The 27,123-nt window shown below is 44.0% G+C and overlaps 1 protein-coding gene and 1 pseudogene across 2 annotated transcripts; one reads left to right on the top strand and one right to left on the bottom strand.

The window, feature by feature from the left end:
• The first annotated feature begins 616 nt into the window (after positions 1–616).
• On the top strand, positions 617–10,808 carry LOC140522678 (polyunsaturated fatty acid lipoxygenase ALOX8-like; annotated as a pseudogene).
• Positions 7,741–26,998, bottom strand: LOC140525600 (arachidonate 12-lipoxygenase, 12R-type-like). Of its 2 annotated transcripts, none has more exons than XM_072641130.1 (15): positions 26,477–26,998; positions 25,326–25,551; positions 22,368–22,449; positions 22,137–22,226; positions 21,797–21,919; positions 21,281–21,384; positions 20,610–20,782; positions 20,131–20,274; positions 19,753–19,956; positions 16,800–16,886; positions 16,145–16,314; positions 14,507–14,628; positions 13,626–13,726; positions 13,272–13,442; positions 7,741–12,665 (listed from the first exon to the last, which is right to left on the bottom strand). In XM_072641130.1, the coding sequence occupies exons 1-15, from the start codon at positions 26,621–26,623 to the stop codon at positions 12,486–12,488; spliced, it is 2,124 nt and encodes a 707-aa protein (XP_072497231.1). In that variant the 5' UTR covers positions 26,624–26,998; the 3' UTR covers positions 7,741–12,485. The 2 variants fall into 2 exon arrangements, with proteins under 2 accessions (XP_072497231.1, XP_072497232.1); XM_072641131.1 differs by having other exon boundaries at positions 25,347–25,551.
• Between the last annotated feature and the right edge of the window lie 125 nt (positions 26,999–27,123).

Below are 27,123 nucleotides of genomic sequence, written 5' to 3'. Positions count from 1 at the left end.
GCTCGTGTTTCACTCCTCAATTCCCAGTTGTTCCCTGGGGGGCCTCGTGAGAGATCTGAGGTTTAGAAGCCCTCACTTTTACCTGCCCAAAACCATTCACGTGAGAACTGAGCTTACACCCCAACAGGTCACCATCTTCTCTACATGCCCATTATTTAACCACCCTTGGTATGATCCCCCTCCCAAACATGCTTTAACATAGGACTCATGATAGAAAATGGAGGGATAATTTTATATGGGGTGTGTCTGTTTATATACACAAGGTTCACTAATCAAGCACGGTGAAGAAAAGTCTTCTCCAGGTAACTTTAGGTTATTTTTCTTGGCTAGTTCCAGTTAACTGTAGATTTGGTTCCTTTATCAAAAACTTTGTAATTTTCTGAAGGTCACTGTCTGTCTTTTGATTGGTTGAGTTCACCTGCAGTCTGCTGGCCTTCTTATTACCTAACTTATTCTCAGTGACTTCATCAATTAACAATAACTTACTGTGGAAACTTAACTTTTGTTGTCTCTCACATTTTCTTCCTTCCTTCCTTCCTTCCTTCCTTCCTTCCTTCCTTCCTTCCTTCCTTCCTTCCTTCCTTCCTTCCTTCCTTCTCTTCTTTTTTTCAGACAAATGAGATTGAAAATGAAGGAGATGATGGATCACAAAGATCCCTGGAAGAATCTGGATGAAATCCATGAAATCTTCATGTTCTTGAAGTCCAAAGTTTCAGGTCTGCCACCCTGAGTATGGTGGAGGGGACAAGGACATATAGATGGAGCAAAGCCTCAGTCCCATAGATCTGAGGAGCAGCTCTGGCCTCCAACAACCATGGCCAGCCTACAAATCTGCCTTCCATTCTAAAGGAAATCACTTTCCGTATTCAGTGGCTTACTTCCTGTCCAATATAAACTCACATCCTGCTGCCTTCGTTTACCCCCTTTCCCCTCTGGGCTAATTTTATATCCTATATACACCACTCTTCCTATCTTGTACAAACTTATTTCCTGATGTGACCAAGAGCATTTCCAATGGGTTTTAAATTACTTCCTGTCCAATATAAACTCCAAAGTTCTCCCTCGGGTCTAGTTTCCACTATCAATTGTTTTTTGAGGCATACAGAAAGATAGCCTTGTTCCTTCTTCCTCATCCCCCCAACCTGGCCCTCATCTCTCATAGGTCTGTTAATTGAAAGGTTCCTGGCAAAAATTCTGTAATACAAATGCACAAAAAAGGCACAAAGTGTTGAAACTGACTTGAGCAAGAAAAGATTGCTTTGATCTGTGGGCATAGGAAAGGATCCATAGTATGGGATCTGGGTCTTCAAAGATGTTTAAGCCTCTAACAGTGAGATATTAGATATTAGAGATGGGGGTAGGGAGACAGTGCAGGGCAGGAGTTTATTCTAGACATAGAAGATTTGGGTGAGCACAGAGGCAGGAAAACATGGGGTTAATAGAGAGAATAGTTGAGTATTTCAGTTTGGTTTGTACTATGGACAAAGGATAGTATAGCAGTATAAAGTAAAAATGGAAAAGTAGATTGAAACTAGATTGTGGGGGGCCTTATATGCTAAACTTTCAGGAGTCTGGGCTTTAGTCAATAGTTAATGAAGTTTGAAGGTTTTAGAGCAGGGGGAATGGTGTGATCAGACATACATTAGGAAGATCATCTCTGTAGGGGATCTATTGGGGAAAGAATAAGACAGGAGTCAGAGAGCAATTAAGGGACCTTCAGACTATTTCTATTGCAATAACTCCTAGAGAGGAGGTAAGGAAAGCCTGAGAGATTGGTAACCACATGACTGGACAGAACAGATGGATGAAATGTAGAGGTAAAATTGATAGAATTGGTAACATTATATGGGGGAGGAAAAGGGAAGATAATTTAGAGGTTTCAAGCCTAAGTAACTCAAAGAACAGTGGTGCTATTCACAGAGCCAGAGTAGTTAGGACAAGGAGCAGGTTTGGGAACACAATAATGAGTTCAATTTTATAAACTGGATGATAGAATGTCAGAGCTGGAAGGGATCACTTCTACTGGAGGAAACTAGGACTTAGAGACATTACAAGGACAGAATCATATGTTGAGTTTGAAGGGACACTAAGTCATCCAAGAAGAGATGTTTAGTCTGAAGACTGAAGTTCAAGGGAAATATAAAGACCAGGGTTTATGTGCTGTTTACATAAGAGTGATATCAAATCATGAAAGTTTATGAGATAACCAAGAGATAATGTATAAGTAGATAACATGTAGATAATGTAAAATATGGGTATCAAATCCAAGATAGACTTTATTTCACTACCACCAAAAATGGTTTGGTTGTTATCCTTCATTCTCAAAGAGAGCCAAAATGGCATCACTATGCTAGAGTCAAGTTACAGTGTGTCCGATTATGCCTGATCAGACCAATACAAACTCGGAATGCTCTACCACAGGTCAGACACAAATAGTCCTTGTGAACATTTGGGATACCTGCTCTAAATCTGAGCATCTTGAGTCTTTTTTGAGCTATTTCAATTCTGCTTCACTTGTAGAATATAACACCTTCTCTGATGTGGGCACGTCATACTGAGCGTATGTCTCCCATGTCTCCCATGTCACAGACCACCAAAAATGCATAAGATGCAAAGGATTCATAAAAGCCCATTGACCAAATGCAGCACAATAAAGCACTCAGTCCATTAATTGAAAGAAATTTGTATGTTTAGCACAGAAAAGAGAAGATTTAGTAGACTTACTACTTGTCTTCGGGAATTTGAAAGTTTGTTATGTGGAATCAAGATCAGACTCTGAATTAGGAGCAGTGAATTGCAGAGACTCCAACTTAGGCACTAAAGAATGGAAATCACAGACTCAAGTTCATAAAACCAATGAGTGGCAGGGCCAGGAGGGAAGCCTGGGTCTTCAAACTCCCACTCCCCTTCTCACCTCCTTCTTCTCCCTACTTTTGCCAGTAACTCTCTCCTTTTTAGTTTTCTGATAAGGTCACTTCCTTTCCTATTATGACTGAATTTGAAATCTCTTCAAATTCTCTACCATCTCCCTTCTTCCTCATCCTAATTTAACGTTCTAGTCAATAAGACTGAGTTTGCCTCAGAAGCCATGATTTTACATCATGGATCAATCAATCAGCAAACATATATTAAGAACCTACCTTGTGCTGAGCCAAATGCTGGAGTTTCAAACACAAAAATGAAACAGTTGAAGCCTCAAGCAGCTTCTATTCTCTTAGGATAGCTGGGAACGCCTGGATTTCAGAAAAACAGGTAGAGACTGGGTTCCTTAGAACAGTCAGAAAGACTCAAATCCTTTATTTTTCCAGGGAAATCAGCAACCTATTAAGCTGTATGGAAAGAAACCTTGTCTTTTTGTCCTGCTAGGAAGCCAGGAACTTGGGTCCCTAAGAAGGTTGGGTGGTGACTCTGGTGCTTTCTAGCTCCCAAAATACATAGCTGAACATTGGCAAGAAGACACTTTTTTGGCCTCCCAGTTCCTGAATGGCCTCAGTCCTGTCTTGATCCATTGCTGCCATAGCCTTCCAAACAACTTCCCTGTCACTAATGACATGGTGGCCCTTATATTATATGAGGACCAGATACCAGCCTGCAGGAGGAGTTGGAGGTGAGGGACTCAATCATCCAGATCCTTAGGTCTTCTTAGGTTCTTATCCCTTTCTCCAGCCACAACTCTCTAAGAATATGGGCATCCAGTCCTCAGCTAAATTTGCCAATTCTCTTCTCACAGAGAATATCTGTGTTGTTTACATAAGAGTGATATCAAATCATGGAAGTTTATGAGATAACCAATATAATAATAATATAATAACCAGTATAAATAAATAACATATCAATTATGTAAAATATGGGTATCAAATAGAAGATAGACCTTATTTCACTACCTAATGGGCATTTTTAATCTGTGACACTAAAAGCAGAGAGGACAGCACCAGGTTGTCCAGGAGTTCATATGTAATCCCCCTTTAGACAATTTGTGATTTTTGTCCTGGGAATGACCTTTGTAAGATGACGAATCAGTTCACAAACTCATTCAAGACGCCTTAGCCATTTGTCATCAGTTTTGAGCTGGAGAAGTATTTCTTGATGTCCATAGTTAGGCTAACAAATGGTTTGTTTGAGAAATTTGCAATAGGGTAAAAAGCTGATTTGGAGATCCTATGAGAGACAGCATACATAGTAGGATGAGGAGAGGGTTAGCCTTAGAATTAAGAAGTCTAGGGTTCAAATCTTGTTCCTCATACATATTAGCTAGGTAGCCATAGTCTAGTCACTTTTGCCTTACTGCCTCCAGGCAACTCTGTAGGATAAGTTGCAAATTGTGGATCTGCATCCAAGGAGGGATCTCCATATTTGTGAGTCACAACTCTGGCTCTCCCTATATACTCCTATTGACGTAGCCTGGGGCTACCCCTCTAAAAGTTCACCATAGGCTAGTTAGTTTGTGGGAAATGTAGGAGAACTGGTCTCTAGTCCTGACTCTAATTAGATATGTGACTTCAGGCAAGTTCTATTCCATTCTGAACCTGTTTCCTCCTCTGTAAAATGAGAATCACCCCAAAAGTCCTTTCTAGCTCTGCCACTCTGTGATATAAATCTATGACTAAGATGACTTTAATAACAGTGATAATAATTGTTGTTGCTGTTTGGTCATGTCTGACTCTTTGTGACCCCATGGACCATGGGATTTTCTTGGCAAAGATACTAAAGTGGTTTGCCATTTTCCTCTCCTGTGGAATAAAAAAAACAGAAGTTAGCTGGCTTGCCCAGCTAATAAGTATCTAAGGCTGGATTTGAACTCAGGTTTTCCTGACTCCTTGCCTAGTCTTCTGTCCATGAAACCATTTAGATACCTTGTGATAAAAATAGTAAACACTTATATCATATTTGCTATATGCCTGGTGGTACTCTAAGTGTTTTACAATTATTATCTCATATCTTATAACTCTGGGAGGTAGGTGCTATTATTCTCTCCATTTTACAGCTGAGGAAATTGAAACAAATGGGTTAAGTGTCTTTCCCAAGGTCACACAACTATTAAGTGTCTGAGGTCAGATTTCAACTCATTTCTTCCCAACTCCAGGTCCACTATACCTCCTTGTTCCCAGTCATACTTACCCCTTCCTTCTGAGTTTCCTGGAATCAGACTTCATACAGTTTGAAGGCCTATCCTTAGCCCTTTGCTTCCTTTTAGAAGGGTTCTCTGTACCTGGTGGATCATAGCCTTCTCTCAAGTCTGTCTCCTGGTCTCATTGATGGAAGATCCCAATTTGTGGCTGCCCCGGTGACTCTGCTACACCAGAGACCAGATGGTGGGCCACTCCTCCCTCTTGCCATCCAGATGAGAGGAGTCATAGAGGTGAAGAGATGTGTCACGGGGTGGACTGGGAGAAGATGATGCATGTAAATGCATTATATAAATGTGTTATGATAATTTCTACCACTGAAATCCTTTAGAGGCATGGATTTGACGTCGGAATCTCAAAGACTATGCAAGTGGAACACGAGTGGTATATCTATGCTGGGCTAGCTAAGCTTGAATAGACTTAGTACCAGGGACCATCAGGTGACAATTTGGGGGAGGGAAGTGCACAGCAACTCTTAAAAAACTGCTTAGTAAGGCACTGAGAGGCATTGTAATGGGAATGTCCACATAGATGACATCACAGATCTTTTGAAAGATCAAAGCACTTAAAAGAACTTTGTAAAAGATAGTAAACTATCTTTTGGAATTCTTTGCTATGAGGAGTGACTTTCCTGGGGAAATATTAGAAGTGAACATTTTATCGAGAAGTTATTTTAAACATGTTTTTAAAAGGAAGAAGATGGTGATGACTTTTTTTTTGGTACTTTATGGAGCGCTGAACTGGAAGCCAGAAGGCGTGAGTCCTATTCCTGACTTTACCACTAATTACTTCCCCTCCCCTGGTCTCTATCCGCTGTTCCATCAGGGGGCTGGATTAGAGGATCTTTGAGATTTCTCCCAGTTCTGAATATCATGTAGATTTATGACTCAGGAAATGTCTTTGTTGACCTCTTGTGATGATCAAAGGCTTAGAAAACATTTCTTCCATCTGTCTTTGTCTCTCTGGCATCCCCTTTGCTCTTTGCTCAACCAGACTCCAAGCCCCAACAATCCCCTCTTCTTGCCAACTGATTTAGAGGAGGACTGGCTTTTGGCCAAGATCTGGGTCCAAAATTCAGAGTTCCTCATCCATTAGATGGTCACTCACCTGCTCTGCACTCACTTCACTTCTGAGGTTTTTGCTATAACCACCATGTGTCAGCTGCCCATGTGCCATCCAATCTTCAAAGCCAGGATTATAATAGATCCTTGCACATTCCCTCCAAGCCCCAGTCATCTGATTCTCTCCCCAATATATTAGGGACCTTCATGAGGGTTCAAATATTTAGAACTAGAAGGGACTTCTGAAATCATCTAGTCCAAATCCCTCATTTTACAGATGAGAAAACTGAGTCCCAGAGAGGTTTAGTGATTAGTCCAAGATCACCCAGATAGAAATGATCTAAGCCAAGATGTGAACCCTAGTCTTCTGACTCCAAATCCAATACACTTTCTACTGTATCACATGACTGAGACCTGGTGTAGAAAGGCATCCCCACCATCTTTCACTTTTCCTTCCCACACCTGCTCATCCCTTATTTTCACTCTGCATTTCACATCAATACTATAGGACAAATGGACCTCTTTGAATCCGGGGGCCTCATGGATAAGGTATGAGAAAGGAGAATGGTAGGGACTGGGGATAGGGAGGGGAGGATTTTTAGGATCTAGGCCTAGGCTGTGGGATTGATGAAGAGATTGGAGACATTAGAAGGGAGGGCAAATCAGGTGACTAAGAGTCTCTAAAGGTGACTAAAGAATCTGAAGTGGAATGGGGGAAGCTGGGGCAGGGTTCAAGGATAAGACAGAATCTAGGATTTTGGAGGTAAAATGGAGGTATGGCTAAGAATTGGAGGCCTTCCTGGAGAAAAAGTTTGAAGTGGGACTCTCTGAAGCTGAAAATAAGGAAACTGAGAGAGCATTGTCAATTGGAGTATAGAATACTCATAGATCCAGAGACTAGAATAATATTCTCTGTCTCTTTCTTCAGAGAACGTTGTAGAAATCTCTTTCATAGCACCAATCAGTAGGACTATAACTAGGATGTTAGCACCCAGGGCAAGAGATAGGAAAGGCAAACCCAGATGTTGAGGCCTGAGGTGGGGTAGAGTAGGGAGGGAAGAGAAAAATCAGAGGTTTAGAAGTAATGTACCCTTGTAATCATCTGGTAGCTTACAATTTAATATAGTACAACATGCATTTATTAAATGCCTTTCTGGGCACCGGGGATTATTACTAGTATCATTTTATTTGGACCTAGATTTGCCAGAATCCCATGTGTCACACTCAGATATTGAGATCAGGTTTTCCTGGCTCCATGGCCAGCTCTCTCTCACCTCTCTACTCCATGTTACCTTTCAGGCACTGAGGATAGATACAAAGACAAATCGAAAGTCTCTGACCTTAAGGAGCTTGTATTCTATTTGGCGGTTACATTTATGCAGCTAAGCATATGCATAATCATTTGAGGAAGTAGAGAAAACTAACAATTAAGAGGTTGATAAAAAAATGTTCTAAGGGAGTGGAACATGAACTGAATTTTGATATTAAACAGATTTGTGCTGATTAATATTTATTTATAAGTGGCTCTCCAAAAAAAAATTCCATGCAACACATTTTCAAGTTTAATTTGCATTTATTAACATTTTCGTTATCACTTTCTTAAGTCTAGACAATCAATGAAACAATAAATCAAGCCTTGATTTGTAGCGTTTGCCCATTTCCAAGGTGTAAAGCTCGCTGAAAATTTAACAATCAGTTCTGGAATCTGGAAGTTTAATGAAGATGATGTTGGAATAGTCTGGGGAATATGTGATGAGGACCTGGTTGCATGGGTGGAGAGGAGAAATATCTAAGAGATATTAAGGAGATTATGCAAGATTTGAGAACTGATTGTATGTGGGAAGGGGGAAGGCAAGGAAGAGTGGATGGTATTTTGGTGATTGGAAGGCTGTAACTTGCCCTCAACAGAGAAGGAGTTTTGGAGGAGGGTTGGGTTTGGGAAGGCGGGAGAGAGAAGATATACCTAAAAAAAAGACTGAAAAGCTGTAATTAGGCAAGAAGGAAGAGTAGGCAGGAGGGTTGGTCAACAGTATCAAAGGCTGGAAAAAGGAAGGGAGACTAAGAAAAAGCCATCGAGATTTTGTCACTCCGAAACCCACTATCATCTTAAAGAAATCAGTTTCAGGCCAATGGTGATGTCAGAAGCTAGGTTACAAAGGCTCAAATAGCAAATGAGAGGAAAGGAAAGAAGAAAAGATGGAGGTGACTCTTTCTAGGAATATGTCAATGAATGCCAGGAGAGAAACCTGGAGTTTGGGTGGTCCAAACCTCCTGGTGTTGCATTCGCATTCCAGCAGCCCTCTCTATTCTCTAGCCCACCCATACAGAGCAAAACCCAGTAAGTCACTGGCCACCACACACTTTCCAGGACCTCTGCAATCAAGGTCCCCCTTCTGAAAGTAACAGCAGATTCAAAGTAATGTTTCCTTCATACACAAGAGTACAATCTCCCACCTGTGGGAGGAGACACATGACCAGGACCGCTCAGGGTGGCATCTCTACTGAAATAAAGACCTCCCTGATTCCAGCAGAGTTTGGCATGGGGGTCTGTTCTCTCTACTGTGTTGCCATCTACTGGTGTATTCATCCGCCGAACTATTCTCCAGCTGTCATTGGAGTAGTTTGTCGGTTCTTTTAGCTCAGACCTAAAGGTTATCGCAGGTCTTTTAAGATTTAGACTCCCATCCACTATACGTAATGGAGACAAGGGATTAGAGTAGATCTTAGAAGATAAAATGGACAATCTTGATTACATAAAATTGAAGAGGTTTCGCACATACAAAATCAATGGAGTTAAAATTACAAGGGAAACTGTTAACAGAGAAAAAAAACATTTTTGCTACAAATTTCTCTAAGATCGGATATACAAGGAAATGTTCCCCTCCTATTTTTAGCCACCCCGTGAAAATCTCCCTTTGATAATGTAATTTAGCAAAACTCAAAAGGAAGGGTGGGGCTAGTACTTTTTGTACTTTCAACCCCAAATTCCTTTTTCTTCTACAGGATTATTTGTCCTTATCTTATCTCCTCTTCTAGATTGTCATATCTTTGAGGGCATCTTTGTATTCTCAGTGCCTAGCTTGGTGCTTCCTGAAGGAAGCAAAGGTAGGGGGTGAGGGTGCTTGGAGTCTTGAGCAAGTAATAGGAAGAAGCAGGTCATATAGATGCCCTTTGCTCCAGATGGGGTTGGTATCTCTGCTTTCTTGTAGTCTACGAGTCTAAGACACCTGGGCTGTCTTCAGCTGGTAGCCAGAGGAATGAAAGTCCTCACCTACTATTCCCTTTGCTTGCCCCACAACTCCAGAATCTTGCCAATTATCACTATTGCGATGATGGACTACAGATGCGGGATGCTGTGGAAAGGTGAGGATAAGGACCCATGGGTACAAGATCCCCTCTCTGCACCAGCCCTCGTCCAACCCTTTATACTCTACAACTTTTAATTCCCTTTAGAGACCTAGACTTTGGCACCATTTTCTACCTTTTAAACTCACCATATGTCCTATTCTCTTCTTTGATTTGCTTTTATTGTCTATTTCTATTTGGTGGAACTATCCTCCTACTCACTCAGGTTTGGAATATCAGTTATCTTTTGATTTTTTCCTTCCCCATCACTCCCCAACATCCCATAAGACACCTAATCCATTGATTTTTCCTTCAAAATGTCTCTCATGGTGGTCTCTGCCTTTCTACTTTTTACTAGCACCCTAGTTCAAACTCTCATCCCCTCTCACCTAGCCTGTTGTAATGGCTTTGTAACTGATTTCCCTGCTGTCAGTCTTTCTCCAGTCCATCTTGTACAAAGCAGTCAGATTAATCTCCCTGAATCACTATTTTCATGTACCTGCTCAAGAGCCTACTTGTTTCCTACTACATCCAGTCAAACATCATTTGATTTTTCAAATCCCTCTGTAATCTGGTCCCAACTAAAATCCCACCATCTACAAGAAGTTTTCCCCAACCCCCTCTTCATTCTGATGCCTTTCATCTGTTAATTACTTCCTATTTATTCTGTATACAGCTTGTTTGGTATGGATTTGTTTACATGTTAGATTAAATAGAAGGCACCTTTGAAATCCCCTTGAGTGAAAGGATTGTCTTTTGGCTCTTTTTGTATCCCTAGAATTTAGCATTGTATACATAGTTGTACATAGTACACAGTAGGCTCTTAATAAATGTTGATTGATTGATTGTTCCCAACTATCCCAACCAACTCTCCCATGACTACCCAATATACATCCTGTACTCCAATTCAACAGGACCATTCTCCTCATTCAACACACGTTAGTGTTATTAACTCTAAGCCTTTCTTGTAATGCTTTTCCCTCACAACAGCTGGGCAAGTGTCCTTGGGTAAGCCATGTTGCCTCTGTTTCTTTACCTATAGAATAAGGGCTAGGCTAAATTTCTCAACACCAGCTTGCTCACTGATTAGTTGATCAACTCTCTCCTGTACTGGGTACACAGTAGGCGTGTCAGTGCTTACTAAATATTTGTTGACTGTTTCAGATTTGTCTCAGATATTATTGGCGTCTACTACCCAGAGGACAAATCTGTCCTCAAGGACTCAGAGCTCCAGGCCTGGGTCCAGGAGATCTTCATGGAAGGTTTTTTGGGCTGAGAAAACTCAGGTATAGGTTTCTGCTTCTAGTACCTCAATTCTCCCTTGTCCCCCCAGAATGGGTTCCTCTCTGAAATAGATATCCAACCCCTTAGTTCCCAGCTCCCTCCTTGCTCTACCCCTCCAGGTGTCCCTGCTTGCCTCATGACCCTGCAGGACCTGGTTCAGTATCTCACTATGATTATTTTCAACTGTTCTGCCCAGCATGCTGCAGTCTGTAAACTTCCTTTCTTTGTGTCCCTGAAAGGGCCTAGTTGCTCTTAAGCTGAGGACAATGAGTTCCTGTGAGCTCAGATCTTGGAAGAATAGGGGCATTGACTTAGGACTGGGTAAGGCCCTGGTCTTCTAAGAACTCAAGTCTAGGAGGGGTGTGGGAGTGGAAGTGGGAGTGGGAGTGGAAGAAGATTGGTGACTTGGAACTGGCAAGGGAGGCTCCCTAGGTCCCCTGAGGGGAGCTGGAAGCCTTGGGTCCTGACAACTATCTGGGGGGGCGGGGCAGGGATCAGTTTGACTTCAGTGCCTGGACACCCAATGTTCCCACTTCCATGAGGCTGCCTGCACCTGTAACCAAGGGCACTGCAAACCTTCTGGGATCCTTTGGGGACATCATCTCAGTTTGCCATGCCCTGGTACTCTTCTGGGGTGTCAGTGGCCAGGACAGAGATATGGTGAGCCATGCAGTAGAGTTGGGGATGGGACCTAATCAGAGGGATCTCAGATTCAGGGGCAGGACCAAAAGGATTGATCTTGACCTGATTTCCAGATGGGTGAGGCCAGAGTGTGGGAGAGTTGGGAGTACAAGGCTGGGGGAGGAAGGGAGAACCTCAGGTGCCTGGTCCTACCTGATTCTCCCCTGTCTTCAGAGGCTCCTGGTTACCTACCCAGATGTGCACTTCACAGAGGAGGTCCCCAGGTAAAGCCAGAGTCACCTGGTCCTGATCTCCAGGTACATCCAGGAACAGAACAAGGATTTAGACCTGCCTTACACCTACCTTGATCCTCTCCATATAGAGAACAGTGTTGCATATAACAGAGCCTTCTCTCTACTCCCATTCAAGAGTTATCAGCCTGTCCAGCATAATAGTATGATGAGCCAGAAAACCCAGAAATCCTAGTCCCTATTTACAATCTAATCTTGGACCCTTAGCATTCCAACCTTGGATCTGGGAATTCCAAACCCTTATCACTTTCTTCTCAGTCCTAAGTCCCCAAGACTCCAACTCCTCCACCCCTACAAAGTAGGTCTGTGTCTTCTTTTGTTCTATAGCTTCAAGAAATGCTCGTGATACCAGGAGATGAGGTCAAGGCCTAGCCCTGTCCCACTATGCTTTGTCCAACTCAAACCTCTATCACCCCTAAATAATACACATTGATACAACTAGAAAGTATTTGATCTGTTTGTGTGTGCATGTGTGGGTGGGGTTTGTTTTTTGGTTGTCGTTTTTGTTGTTTTAAGAGCAGAGTTCAAGGTGTGCTGGGTGGTGGGAAGCAGGAATCCACAGAGCAGGAAATAGTTTCTCCCTCTAAGAGCTAGGTCAGTGAGGGTAGGCAAATGGGTTTCCTAGCTCCTCAAGAGGAATCAGGGCTGGGGACACAGTTGTTTGGTGCCCTGAGTGGGATATGTGTTCATGTACATACATACATATGCATGCATTACAGTAGAGGACCAGAAGACATCTAGATGGAAATGCTGTTCTCAATTAAGGCAGGATCTAGATAGTTGTAGCCAATGGGAAGGTTCTTGTTCCTCTCTTTGATGTTGCAGGAAATTTGGGCCAAACGCTCTTTCAAATTCTGAATGCACTTCCATGGTGTTTCCTCTACAAAGTGAATGTCAGGAAAGTGACCCAGGGGCCGCTGTGGGTTGAAAAAAATAGAAAGAAGTTATGGGATTCAAAGGTCCAGTCTCCTAACTCGGGAGTTGGGCTAGGCTTGGTCCATGCTCTACAAAGCCCCTTAACCCTACACCCTTGTGCAGAGGCAGGATGGGAGCTAGACAAGGTAGACAGTCACCTAGAGAGTGACACCTAAAGATATGACTTTTTATAAATTCATTTTTAAAAAATATTGGACAATCTTCTTTATGGCCTTATTTCATACAGTCAGTTGGTCTATTATACTAAAGCAAAAATGAAGTAGATAGTAACACAAAGGGCATAATTTTAAAATCTGCCTGAATTCTTATTCTGCTCTACACATACACTGTACCCTACAGGTGTCTTGGCGTCACCCACCCAGCTCCCTCCTCTTCCTTCATTCCTCCCCTCCAAAACTATTCTCTGTAGGGAGCTCCTTTCATCCTTTCTCCCCAAGCTCCATCCCAAATTTCTAGCTTCCTTCAACCTGCCAGTCCTGGCCACCCTCTTCTAGGTCCAATTTAACTCCTGAAAGCCCCATGAACCTATGCATCACTTTCCCACCCAACATTCCCCCACTCAGCCTCCATCCTCCTTCCTCTGGTACCTTGTCATCAGGTTCCTTACTAAGGGTCCAGAGTACAAGGAGCACAATGCATGAGGTTTTAACATCAGGCAGTGATTCCATAAAACTCTCTTCAGTGGTCAGCCCCTTCTCCTGCATAGGTGGGCACCTCATGGATGATGGGAAATTGGGCATCCAGGATGTGTACTCTAGCTGGAGGGAAAGGGAAGAAAAGGAGATCTGCTGTTGAAATGAAAATCTAGTCTCCAAATGACCCAATTGCCAATCCCTGTGCTGGAGTAACCCTTAGCATTGTCCCCAGTTCTGGTCATAGGATTGGAAGCAGAAATAAGGCTGTGAAGGAGTAAACAAATTTTGCGGTTCTCTCCCCAATACCTGTCCTGTATTGACAGCAGCATGCTTAGCTGAGCAAGTGTAGATGACAATGGTGATGTATCGGATGAGCTCAGGCACTGTCCTTATGCAGGTGGGGAATCCTGGAGGTTGGAAAGGATATGGGGTCACTTCCATAAATCTCCATAGTCTGATGCCACCTTAACATTCTGAACCTTATTTCATATTTCCTCCCCTCCGTGCCATTTATACAGCACTCCATGTGGACTACTGCCTGTCTCTCATCAGGGTCTAGGTTCCTTTTACCTGGAATACTATCCTTTAAAACCCAGTTTGAATGTCTCCCTTTTCAGAAAGTCTTCATTGATCTCCCCTATCAGTAACAATCTTTCACCTCAGAACTCCTGTAGCACTTTGTTTTTAGCTTCCCTTATAGTCATTCACTATTGATGTCATCCCGCTACCAGACTGTGGAAATAATAATAATAGTCTTAACAATAATTAATGTAAGAGCTTTAAGGTTGGCAAAGTACTTTACACACATCATCTTATTTGAACTTTACAACAGCCTTGTAAGGTAGGTGTCATGATCTCTATTTTACAGGTAAGGAAACTGGGGCTAAGGGAAGTAGTGAATTTTAGATGAGTCACGTAGCGTGTATCCAAGGCAGGATTCAGAGCCTGGTTTTCCTGACTCTGAGACCAGCACATTCCACTCCCTCTAGTTGGAGCTTATCTGTATCTCCTCTAGGGCCCAGAACAACTCTGGTATAGCGGACAAAAAAATAAATAAAAAAACATCTGTTAAACTGAAATGCAATTAACCCCTTTGAACATCCATCCAAGGATGTTTGCACTCTGGGGAGTAGGTAGGAGTGCAAGGCTTGATTTAGGGAGGAGAAAGTTGGGAGTAGATTCTGTACCTGAGCTCTCCCGACCCAGGAAGCACTCAGTAAATATCTCCCGCACCCAGGCTTGTAGCTCGGTGTCACCTTCCACAGCGGCATCGCTCCGGTAGTAGTAATTGATGATCTCAGACACATACCTATAGGGTAGGCAGCAACTCAGTCCTGGAAGCAAAGTCCCTTCCCTGTCTCCATCCGTCCGTCCTGAGTCCGTTCCTCCCCCTGCCCCTGTCAGTAGCACCCTCATTTCTCCAGGGGCAGCCTCTCTAACTATTCCTAGGATCAACAGAAGAAAGTTGTTCCAAAATCCCAGGCCAGGTTTGAAAAGCGGATGTTACTGTCCACTAGGGGGAGGCGTTAAGCTCTTCCCAGTCTCACAACCTTGGGAACTTGCCTGCAAGAAATAAACCTCCAAGGACAGAGGGATTTCCTAGGATGAAAAAATGTCTATTTTTTAAAACATGTATATATAAACACACACACACATATACACCCCTTTTTGCATCAGTCCCCGACTGTGGGGTACCCTAGGTAGCCACTTAATTTGCTCTGCAGCGGTGGCTCTAACTAGGCTAGCAGGGGAAAGACCCTTGCATTTGGGTCCAATGGACCTGGGCTCAGTTCCCTGCTCTGATGTTTACTATCTCTGTGACCTTGACAAAACATTTAACTTCTCTGGGCCTCGGTGTCCTGCTCTATAAAATAAGGAGTCGGGAGCAGACTACAAGAATTGTGGACCCTTTCAGAGGTTCAAAATCTCCTGAGGCTATCTGGCTCCGAAAGACCAAGGCTCTTGGGATGAATGTGCATATAGCAGAGATGGACCAAGGAACTTTGTTGGAGCACGTTGGGAGAGCTGTCCAAGATTACTGCTGAGCCAAAGGTGCTCACCATGCCAACTGGTGCAAACAGATTGACACCTAGAACTTTGGAACTGGAAGTCCTCAAAGATCATCTAATCCAATTCCATCATTTTACAGATGTGGGATCAAAGGCCCAGAGAGGAGAAGGACCTTGTCCAAAGTTGCACAAGAAGTAACAGACAAGTGACTAATATTCCTGGCTTCTAGTCCAATGAGCTTCTTTCTTTCTTTTAAGACTGAGTCTGTCTATCTCACCCAGGTTAGAAGTACAAGAGCCATTGGCAAACCCAGTCCCCAATACTTACAGGCATTTGTGCTTTGAACTGCTTTCTTTCTGACCTTAGACAGCCTGGTAACTATCCCTTCCCCCTCCACCTCCTAGAGGCTTACCATAATTGTGCTGTACTTAGTACTTAGTGTACTTAAGTGCCCAGCATCAAAACTCCCTAGTAGCAGGAATTACAGATGTAGAATACCATCCCCAGAGTCTGGTGGTCTTTCTATTCTACCATAGCTCCTCTAGAATAAGGCCCAATGTATATAAATTTATGTATGAAGATGTAGACTATCATTCAATTGACTTTTCATTTCCATTACATTCTGGCAAAATAAATCAGTCTTCATTTAAAATAAAACCCACATTCAAGGTCCTTTTATGTAGTTGTGATCTTCCCCAAACTCCTGCTATATCCAACATCCCCCATTACCCACACTTCCCATCCTCTTCTGCTTCTTCTTCCTTTCAACTCCTTTCTAAATTTATTTCTGTCCCCTCAGTTCTCCATCCACTCACGTCTCAAGAGCCCCCCACACGGCCAGACAGTCATCTCGATAATAGTATCGAGGCAAGTCCTGTACGCCACGACGGATGAAGTCATTAGGAAGGTAGAGATCCTCGTATTTTGTCTCAGCTAGAGCTCTGCACATCACCTCAGCAAAACCTGCTAGTCCTAGAGACATTGCCTGGGGACAAGGAGCCCGATATGAGAATCTGACTCACACACAACAATCCCTCCCATTATTCCCACACACTCCTCCCCAGAGAAACACAGGGAAATGTGGGGAGGGAACCTTCCTAATATACCCCTTTCCCTACAGAGAAATGGACAAGTAACCTCAACTTTGGACTAAGTCAAGAACTTGCCTCCACCATGAAACTCATCATCCCTGTTTTTCTCCAGATGCTGCTCACAATCTTAACTATTCCTCTGTTTTCCCTCTACTTCTAGTTTCAGAACCTTCTCTGCATTGATCAGCCCCAGACACCCTTCCACAAAACAGGTGGAAAGTCCATCAATCTAACTTTAGTGTCTTCAACTGCTGTAGAGTTTGGGTTTGGGGACTCAAAATCAAAGAAAAGCTATCTGACCCAGGATGGTTTGGGGGACTGAGCAGAAGAAAAATAAGGAGGAAATTTAGGAAAGTCTGGACAAGAAATTCCCTCTTACCCTGTCAGACAGGCCACCCTCGTTCAGGAGGAGAGCACGACCAATGCTGTTAATCTGGATGGTGTATCGAGTGTGAGGAATGATGAGCTGAGGGGAGACAAAGTAGAGTTGATGGGACCAGAGGAAGAACTGGGAGACCAGCTATTCAGAATTATTCATCTCACCCAGGCAGAAATGACTCCATTGTTGGTGTCTCCATTGCAGACCATTAGAAAATCATACCCAGAAGCCCTTCTCTCCCTCTCTCCCTCCCTCTCTCTCTCTCTCTCTCTCTGCCAAATAATTTATCCTCAAATGGCCAGTCTTTCAGTGATGAGACTCTCTAGACTGGTCTTTGTATGGTAAACTGCTACCTAACTAGTGCTGAAATTGGGCAACGCTCACTTGGCCTCTGTTGGCATAACCATTGCGAATCTAGGGACACTTCTATGTCATGATGCATTGTCAGAGAAAAATATTAATGGAGTGTGAGTCCCAGAGCTATATATTTTGTCCCATCTCCTAGTTCACCATCTCAACTACTGTGATACCCCTCCTACTCCTGCTATATCCAGCACCCCCACTGCCCACACTCCCCATCCTCTTCTGCTTCTGTAATATTGAATATTTCAAATTGGATGCCCCATAAATGTGTCAACATACCCAACTTATTATATTTATCCTTCAAACCCAACCTCTTCAGAACTTCTAAGTTTCTGTCCAGGGCAACACCATCCTTCCAGTTTCACAGATTCACAACTTTGCTAAGATCCTCACTCCCAACAGAAACTATTTCAATTAATCTCTTCTCTCTTCAATTCTCTGCATCCCCAATCCCCCCACCTTCTCTAAAGGCACCAACTATTACTTTACTGAAAAAACTGAGGTCATTAGCTCTTTCTCTTCATCTTAAAACTCCTTCACATCATCACCCATTCTCTCCTTTCCTCTTGTCTCTAATAATGAGACGACCCTTCTCCTACCAAGATCAACCCTTCCTCTTCATGTGTTCTTGATTCCATCCCCTCCAATCTCCAGCGGATTATCCCCTCAATCATTCCTCCTGCCCTTTCTCTCTAATCTACAATCTCTGTCTTCTGGTTTCGTCTCTACCATCTTTAAACATGCCCAAATTTCCTCCATCCTTAAAAAAATATCTTCACTAGGCTCTACCATCCCCTCCTACTATTGTCCTATATGACTCATTCCTTTCTCAGTTAAACTATTAGAAAGAACTGCCCATATTCATTGCCCCCACTTTCTCTCCTCTTACTTATTCCTTAACCTTTTGCAATTGGCTTCCATTTTTATCACTCAACTGAAACTGCTCTCTCCAAAGTTACTGAAGACCTCTTTATTGTTGAATTTAATAGTCTCCTCTTAGAACTCATTGTTCTTGAGTTGATCACTTTTGATCACTACTGATCACTTTCTCCTCCTCTTCTCTGGGCTTTTGTGACACTACTCTCTCATAGTTCCCAACTCTACAGTTTTAGCTGCCTGTCTGATTGCATCTTCTCAGAGTCCTTTGCTGGTGCATCTCCCTAACTATGGGTTTTTCCCAGTCCTCTGTCCTGGGCCCTCTTGTCTCTCTTAAACTTTCTCTTAGTGACCTTATCCACTCTACTGCTTGTCCTCATCATTCTGCACCTAGACTATTGCAATTGCCAATTGAGGCCTCTCTGCCTGAAGTCTCTCCCCATTCCAGAGCAGTATCCACTTAGCTGCCAAAGTGCTTATCTTAAAGATCAGATCTGACCATGTCACCACCACCCCAACACACTCAATCACACTCTAGTGTTTCCCTATCACCTCCAGGATCAAATATAAAATCCTCTATTTGGCATTTAAAATCCTTCAAACCCATCCCCTTCCTATTTTTCCAGTCTCCCCTCCACATACTTAACCATCCAGAATCACCTGCCTTTTTTATCCTAGCACAGCACAAATATCTTGTCTCTCTTTAAAATTTGAGCTCCATGAGGGCAGGGTCTATGTTTTTGCCTGTCTTCATAACACAGCAGAGTGCCAGGCTAAGAAATGCTTGATGATTTACTGACTGATCTGACCAAATGCCCTCTCCCTCCCTACACCATGTTTATTTGTATTTATTTTACATATCTACTTAATATTTATTCTCTCCCTAAATAGAAGGTAAACTCCTTATGGATAGGAATCATTTGAATTTTTCATTTATATCCACAGTGACTGGCACATAGTAGGCATTTAATGAGTATTTGTTGATTGAGTAACTCACTCTACCTCACCCCACATAGACAATGAGTTGTCATCCAAATCTGGTAATTTCAACCTTTAACCACATCCCTCTAATCCAACCTGTTCTCATCACTCACACAACCACTCTCCTAGGTTGGTTTTCTCTCATATAGGTTATTGTAATAGTATCCTAATTGGTCTCTCTGGCTCAAGATTCCCCCCTTCATCCTTGAGACAAATGCCAAGGGGATTGTCCTTAATTCAGGTCTGACCATGTAATTCCCCTGCTCAATAATTTACTTACGATCCCAACTGCCACTACTATAAAATATAAACTCTGATTGGTCCCAATCTATATTTCCAGTCTCAGCACACAATACTCCATGGCCCAACCAAACCAGCTTTCTTAATGTTCCTCACACACAATATTGCATCTTAGATCTTTGTGTTTTTGCACTGACCAACCCCCATGCCTGGAATGGACTCCCTAATCTTAGTATTTTTTTACTTCTTTCAAATTTCAGCTCAGTACCTTCTACATGGAACATTTCCCAGTGTTCCCCGTCACTGGTGCCTCCCCTCTCCAACCACTTTGTACCTATTTTGTATGTAATCTGTACATACATACATACATCATTTTGTCTCCCCTGTGAGGCCCCTGAGGGCAAGGTCTGTTTCATTTTTATCTTTGGTTGCCACAAAGGCCAAGTGTTTCCTAATGAGCAGGAAAAACATTGAGATTTCCTCATTTTCTGACCTTGTAAAGGGGGTGACACATGGGCAGTTGCCGAATGGTGGCCAGGCTGAAGGCTTCTGCTATCAGATGAGTCTCCAGCAGGTGGGCAATGGCTTCATGGCAGTAGAATTCCGCATAACGCACCCAGGTCTTGGCGAGGAGCCAATCCCATTCAGGGTCAGTGGGCAGGAAAATGGGGCTGTCAGGGCCAGGGGTCTGACTGAGCTGGGGAGTAGGAATGAGAAGGGGGCATTAGTGATGTCCAGAAAGGTTGAGACAGAAACGGAGAGAGAGAGAGGAGAGAAAAACAGAGCTGAACCATCTACCACATATCCTTCCTATTCCCCACACCTACCCTTTCCTCCCACAGTTGTGTTTTCTCCCCATCCCCTCAAGCACCTGAATAGCAATTGGCATCATGTCCCCTTCTGGCCCACAGTGCAACAGGCAGAGTGGAGCACAGTGGTATTGCTGCTTTCCATTAAGCTGTACGGTGGGGATGCCCTCCAGTATTTTATAATCTGCCAGGTATATGTTTCCCTTCTGGTGGGAGAGAGGGGAAAGGGAAGATTAGATTAGGGGTATAAGGTATGAGTGGAGAGAGGATATCCAAAGAGAATCCAGGGTTCAGGATGGAGCCCAAGAGTCTTGAGACAAGATAGACAGGGTTCTGTCTATCTAAATGGATAAGTAGGAAAGTTTTTCTGCCTTCCATGCTGGTGATTCTTGTATTAGGGAACAGGAGGAGAAATGGGAGAGAGGGATTCTAGGAGAAGGGGAGTGACCAAAAGTGCATCAGCACAAGGAAGATTGTGAGATAAGAGGGGAGGTAACTTCCTAATGAAGCATGAAGGAATAGGATGAAGAGAAGTGATCACCTCCAACTCAGCCTGCAGGCAGGTGCCTTCACCCAAGGATGGGGCCACCATGTCATCAGTCACAGGAAATTTCTCTGGGAGGCAGAGGCAGCGTTTCAGCAGGCCAGGATTAATGCCATTGAGGAACTGATAGCCGAAGAATTGATCTTCCTTCCAGTGATTATACACATATTCTGGGGGAACAGGAGTGTGCTCAGAAGAAGGGATCCAAAGGCAGGGAAAGGCACAGAGACTGTCAGAGAGAAACATGGGACAAACAGAAAGAGGATATCCAGCAGGGAGAAACACAGAGAGACACAGAGACAAAATACAGAAGCTAAGAGAATGAGACAGAAAAAGAGAGTTCAGGACAAAGGAATTACAGGTTAAAATTGCAGAAGCAACCTTCTAATAAAGAGCTCTGACCCCTCTTCTACTGTAGCTGAGTGAAAGGATTACTGCATCTAATTAGTGCCCTCAGAACCTGGCTCCATCTGATTTCTTCCTCTGTCAAACCCCAAAACTACTGAGATTTTTGAGAGCACTTCTTCCCTGCTTATAGCCCTTCCAACATGTTACTCATTCTCTGTCTCTATCTATCTCACTGTGTCTCTGTGTGTGTGTATCTCTTTCTAACTCTGCTTTTCCTTTCTTCTTATCTCCCTGTTTCAGTCTTTTTATTCTTTCCATACCAGAGATGGCAGTCTTGGTGGCAGGGAAGATCTTGCGGATTTCCTTTAGCCTTTTCCATGACCTCTTCTCATCCAGCAATCCCCGAAGTTTCATGCCCAGGGACCTGGGAGAAGGAATGAAGAAGTAGGAGAAGATACTGGTCTTTCTCTTCAATCAGAAGGTACTCTCTCTCTCTCTCTCTCTCCCCCCCCCTCCATCCTTCCCTCCCTCCCTCCTTCCCTCACTCTCTCTTCCTCCCTCTCTCTTTCCTCTCCTCTCCTTCCCTTTCCATTCCTCTTCTCTCTGTCTCTGTCTCTCTCCTCACTCTCTTTCCATGACCCAGTATCTATAACTGTCTCTACTTTTCTCTCTCTCCCTGTCTTTGAGTCTTCTTAAAGCTGTTTCTGTGCTGGAAGGTCAAGAAGAGAGCCAAGATGACAATACAGGAGAGTAAACTTGAGGTGATTCCCTCTAGGGGTTCCCATCCTTTCCCCAGCCCAGGTTTTTCCTCTCCTTGCTCCTCTTTCCCCACTCACGCAGGCCCCAAGCGGAGGAAAAAAGAGGCTGTCTTCACAGCAGAGAATCTTAGATTTGAGCTCAGGAACTTGGTGGCTTTAATATTGATGAGAATTGGGAATCCTGGGATGTAGCCATTCCATCTATGGAGAGAAAGGAGAAAGGAGAACCAAGGACTGAAGGGATTCTGGGGTGGGGATAGGAGCCAGGGTAAATTGGGATGGGACATGGAATGTGGGGCCATATGCATAGGTCACAGGTAGAGAAAGAACTAAGGGTTGAGTGGGACAGACAAAAGGGCTCCCAAAAATGACAGAGCTGGGTTAGGGCCATGGGCCCTATATGTATGCTGGTCCTTACTCTGGCCGATCAGGATTGCAATGCCGAACAGGAGGATGATAACTGGGGATGTGCACATAGTTTGGAAGTCCAGGAACAAAAACTCTCCAGCTAAAAGGAGAAGAGAAACCTGGGGCTAAAATGCCTGAATTTTACCCCTATAAGTCAGTTTGACCATAAGGGAAGCAACCATGGGGTTTACCTACCCCTCCTCCCCCACCAGTCCCTCTTAAGTCTCCATGATGCTCTCACCGATAGAAGTCTTGTTTGGCTCTAAGCTCTTCCTGACGATGGGTCACCAGGATAGGGAGGTTTTCATCTAATACCGTCTTCCCTGTTAAGAAGATGGAAATGAGATTGTCTTATATCCAGGCATCTGACCACTCCACTGCCAATACAAGGATCTATCTCCCTTAAACTTCTGCCCCCAACATAGAGAGACCCAAGCACTGATTCCTTGGAAGAAACTTCCTGACTCTAGGGGACAGAAAATGTGGAAATAGGACAACAGAATGCACTGGGGAAGGAGGCTTGCCAACCCGTTGGCCAAATGCATTGTCCTTGAAGGGTGATTTTTGATGTTGTTCAGCCACATCTGACTGTGACCCCACTTGGGGTTTTCTTGACAAAGATATCGGAGTAGTTTACCTTTTCCTTCTCCATCTCATTTGACAGATGAGGAAACTGAAGCAAACAGGGTTAAATGACTTACCAGGGTCACCCAAGGTCAAACCCAATAAGTGTTTGAAGTGAGATTCGAATTGAAGAAAATGAGTCTCCTTGACTCTAGGCCTGGCACTTTACCCACTGCACCACCTAGCTGCCATGTTGATAGCATGTCCCATATCAATGGTAGGGACATCCTTCAAGAGAGACCATCCAGTCTATTCTCTGGAAACCCCAGGCTTTCGCTGTGGAAATTATAGACTGGATAGAAAGAGAAGACTCGAATGGGGACAGGGGTCCCCGAGAAAGAAATCTCTGTTATTCAAGACCAGGAAGGAGAAATCTGAGGCTGGAGGAGGAGGCCTCAGGGGAGGAGTGCTCTGTCTGACCTTTTTCAAATCAGATTAAGCTATCATTCTGCCACTCCCTTACTCAAGGCTAACTCCCTCTTCTAGTTTCACTGAAATCTACCAAGGCTACTTTAGCCTTTTTCCCTCCGAGAAGATGTGGGAATGAATAATGGACTTCCCTTTCTTTCTTAGGCAGTGTAGCAGTCACTCCACCCCCAGCGCAGGGGCACATCTCTACTCCCCTTGCAAATCCTCTCCCATCCCTCTCTGTCTCCTCCCTAGGGCAGGGACCAGGGTAGCCAGAGTACTCAACTGATGACTCAAGTCTCTTTGCCCTGGTATGGCAGAAGCAAGCCCTGCCAAGCCTCATTCTTTCCCTGCCACCCAGCTCCTGGACATATCCTGCCTAGTACCCTGCTTCCATGATGGACTGTTTTATCTCTAACCCTAATAGGAATCTCTGGAAAAGATGCACACGTGCTTCTCTTTTCTTTCTTAGCGTTCATTAGTGTCAGGAAGATGTCCTTTTCCTTATATTCATCAGATCCCACCCTCACCTAGTTATCTAATTCCCAGATGAGAAGGATAAAGGTTCTGGTGGGAACCAAAGATGGAACCTAGAAAAAAACTTCTTGACCTTCAGGGAAAGGGGATGTGAAGCAAGGAGATCAGGGGCCTTGCTAGTTTGCTTCCCAAATGAAGCATCTGACAGGAATGAACACGACCCTTCAGGATCTTCAGGAATTACAACCTAGCCTACCTACTGAGAGCCCCAGGGTGGCCTGTGGGAGAGCCAAGATGTATCTTGTTCCATCGTAGACCCGCCAAGAATCAGTTGCAAGGAGGTACTTAAAGGTCATCTGCTCCAATCCACACATTTTATAGAAAACTGAGCTCTAGCAGGGAAATAACTTGACCAAACTCACCCCAAGAGTAAGCTTGAGAGCCCAGTTCTTCTGATTTCCTATCCCCTTGTCACCAAAGAAACCCTTCCATAGACCACTCCCCAACAATTAAAGCTTCCTCTCTTCAATGAGCTTCCGATCAGCCAAGAGTGACAGGCAAGCTGGCAGCAATAGGGCTGAGCTGAGTTCTTGCTTGTTCTGGATTAGGCCTTGCTTTCCCAAAATTCTGAGTGGAGTAGCACAGCTTGGGCTGAAAGAGTCTGATAGAGGACCCTCTCTCCCAGGGCCATGATCTGGGATCAGCTGTCCCTGCTTGAGCTCTTCTGAGAATAGGGCAAGTAACTTTGGGAGCTAGGTTCTGAAGAGAGAGGAGGGATTATAAAGGCGTTAGCAGTGAAGGGTTCCCAATAAAGTCACTGGGGAGTCCTGGACTCCAGTACCTCGGAGGGATATATGAGAATAGCCCTGGATGGATGAAGGACAACTAGATTAGATGAATATCCCTCCAAGAACACCCGTACGTCCCAAAGGCTGGTATTTTAGCCCTAATAAGCCATACTAAATGTCCCAACTGGCTAGTCTCCTGAATAGGAAAGTGAATATTGGCAGAGAATACCAACGGGACCTTCCTCTAGGGATCTAGGATTGTTCCCTCAACTAGAGTTCTCTATATCCTAGACAGCAGCTGGGCAGTCTTAAGAAAGAGGGGCTTGTCAGGGCAGGGCCATCTGAGTAATAAGACATCCTTTAGAAGTGCTAAGGACTATGGAATAGTAAGAGGATGGCCTGTAGAAGTGTAGGGCAGTTCCTAGGACTAAATGGGTAGTAAATTCTCAAAAAGCAAAAGAGATGTTAAAAATCATCAGGTATAATCCCTCATTTTTCACAGAGGTATCTAGGTGGCATAGTAGATGGAGCACTGGGCTTTGGTGAGCTGTGTGACCCCAGGCAAATCACTTAACACTGTGTACTTCAATTTCCTTAACTGCAAAGTAGGGATGATAATACTTACCTTCCAGGGTTGTTGTGAGAAGCAAATGAGACAAGGCTGGTGAAGTGCTTAGCACAAAGACAAGCACTTATCAAGTGTTCCCCCCTCCTCCCCTTACAGGAGTATATTGAGGCCCAAAGCAGGGAAGAGATTTGCCCAAGGTAACATGGCAAATTAAGTAATTTGATTCCTTATAGCCATGAGAGCATACCCTGTAAAGAGTAACAGAGCACTCTGTTGCTCATCTCGGTATGGGAGAGTCACAGAGTGTCACAAAGGAGGGACAGTGGGTTGTCACCTTGGGTGTGGTGTCCCCCACCTGTGCCCTCTCGGAGCTCCAATGTCTCATAGCCATCTAGCCATTGGTAGACAGGAAAGTGGTAGGTGGTGCACGCAGGAGTGTAGATCTGAACATAGTTGCAGTACCAGGAGTTCTTAGGGAAAATCTTAGAACGCTCCTTATGCAGACGGATGAGAATGAGCTCCCCCAGGTCCTGATCACACTGGATAGTGTACTTGTCGATCTGGAGGGGAAGAGGCAGGGGCATGAGGCCTGCCAGACTCAGGACCTTCTTGCTCCTTCACCCACCTCTCACAGAACAGCTTCTTTGCCTTCTCTCCCCTCCTGCTGGGCCTTCAGAGACAGGAGGGGCTAAGGCTTCAGAAACCATTCAGAGTGCCCAGGAACCAAACAGGAGTTGTGTTTCATCTCAGGTTTCAAAACGAAACAAATCTATATTTAAATCATCATTGATATACCTTCTTAATATGAAGAGAGAGGAGAGGACAAAGAGAAAGAAAAGAGAGGGAAATGGCATGAGAGAAGGAAAAAGACAGGCATTGAGGAGGAATTTAAAGAAAGGAGGAAGGCTGAGGAAAGGGAAAGAAATCTGGAAAATGTAGAGGTTTAGGAAAAGTGAGAGGGAGAAGAGGAGGAAAAGGTAAAAGAAAGGGATAAAGCCAGGGGAGAGGAGAAGGCCTGGATAGATAGTTGGAGAGAGGGAAAAAAATAAAGAGATAGAGCTACTATTAGTATCAAATGACTAGTTCAAAGTTAATGTACTCCCTAATAACCCCACAGCCCTCCCCAGTCAGCTTCTAGATTCTTTTTTCTCTATTTCTCTTTCCTTCTTCCCTTCCAACCTAAGCCCCTCTCCATCCTTCACAGAGTCACTTTTATTTTCTTATACTTTCAAGCATGATCAAAAATCTATTTTAAAGGGAACATTATCTTATTATTAAAGTCCTGTCCTCACAATGCTAATTCCCTTCCTTCCTTCCTTCCTTCTTCCTTCCTTCCTTCCTTTCTTCCTTCTTTCCTTTCTTTCTCTCTTTCCTTCTTTCTTTCCTTTTCTTCCTTCCTTCCTTCCTTCCTTCCTTCCTTCCTTCCTTCTTTCCTTTCTTCTTTCCTTCCTTCCTTCCCTCCTCCACAACAGCCTCCCCACTCACTGATCCAGCAGCAAAGTCTCTCCCAAAATGATCCAGTCGTTGCTTGTTGCTCTCTCCCAGAGTTCCCACTATGGTCAGTGAGATGCAATCAAACGTCCCAGACATCAGGTCTTTGCCTGTGGACACCCTGACTTTGTAGGTGACCATAGTGAGAATGGAATCAGTAGCACGGGACAATAGAGGCAGGGGGTTGGCCTCTGTCACTTGGAAATGAAGGATCCAGGCTGGGACAAAGAGATAAGATTTCTTGGAGTAGTGTCGTCCTCAGCTCTGTCAAACCTTCTGTCTCTACAGAGAGGACTTGATGATTTTTCTGAAAGAGGCTGCAATCCAGTGAGGAGTGTGATCAGAATCCAGGGATGGTGTTGGTTGATGCCTCAGATCTGAACAGACATGAATGATCTGTCTCCTCAATGGAGGAGTCCTGGGATCTGGTGATAGTAGAGCTCTGGGTTTTGGAAGGTTTCTTCAGCTCTTTACTCTCCTTGGGACCTGTGGTTTGGAAGGAAGCTATGAGTCTTTCTGTCTGGTAGAGTCAGAGGGCGGGCAGGGATGGGTACCAGGAGCTCCTCCCTATACTGCCATGTCTTCCAGGGTGGGTGGGGAAGCCAGTTGGGCCTGAGTCTTGGGCCTTCAGGGAAATGTGT

The sequence above is a fragment of the Notamacropus eugenii genome, chromosome 2, assembly GCF_028372415.1.
Source record: "Notamacropus eugenii isolate mMacEug1 chromosome 2, mMacEug1.pri_v2, whole genome shotgun sequence".
NCBI lineage: Eukaryota > Metazoa > Chordata > Mammalia > Diprotodontia > Macropodidae > Notamacropus > Notamacropus eugenii.
Note: the sequence above shows the minus strand (reverse complement) of the source record. Positions and strands in the feature narration are given on the sequence as shown.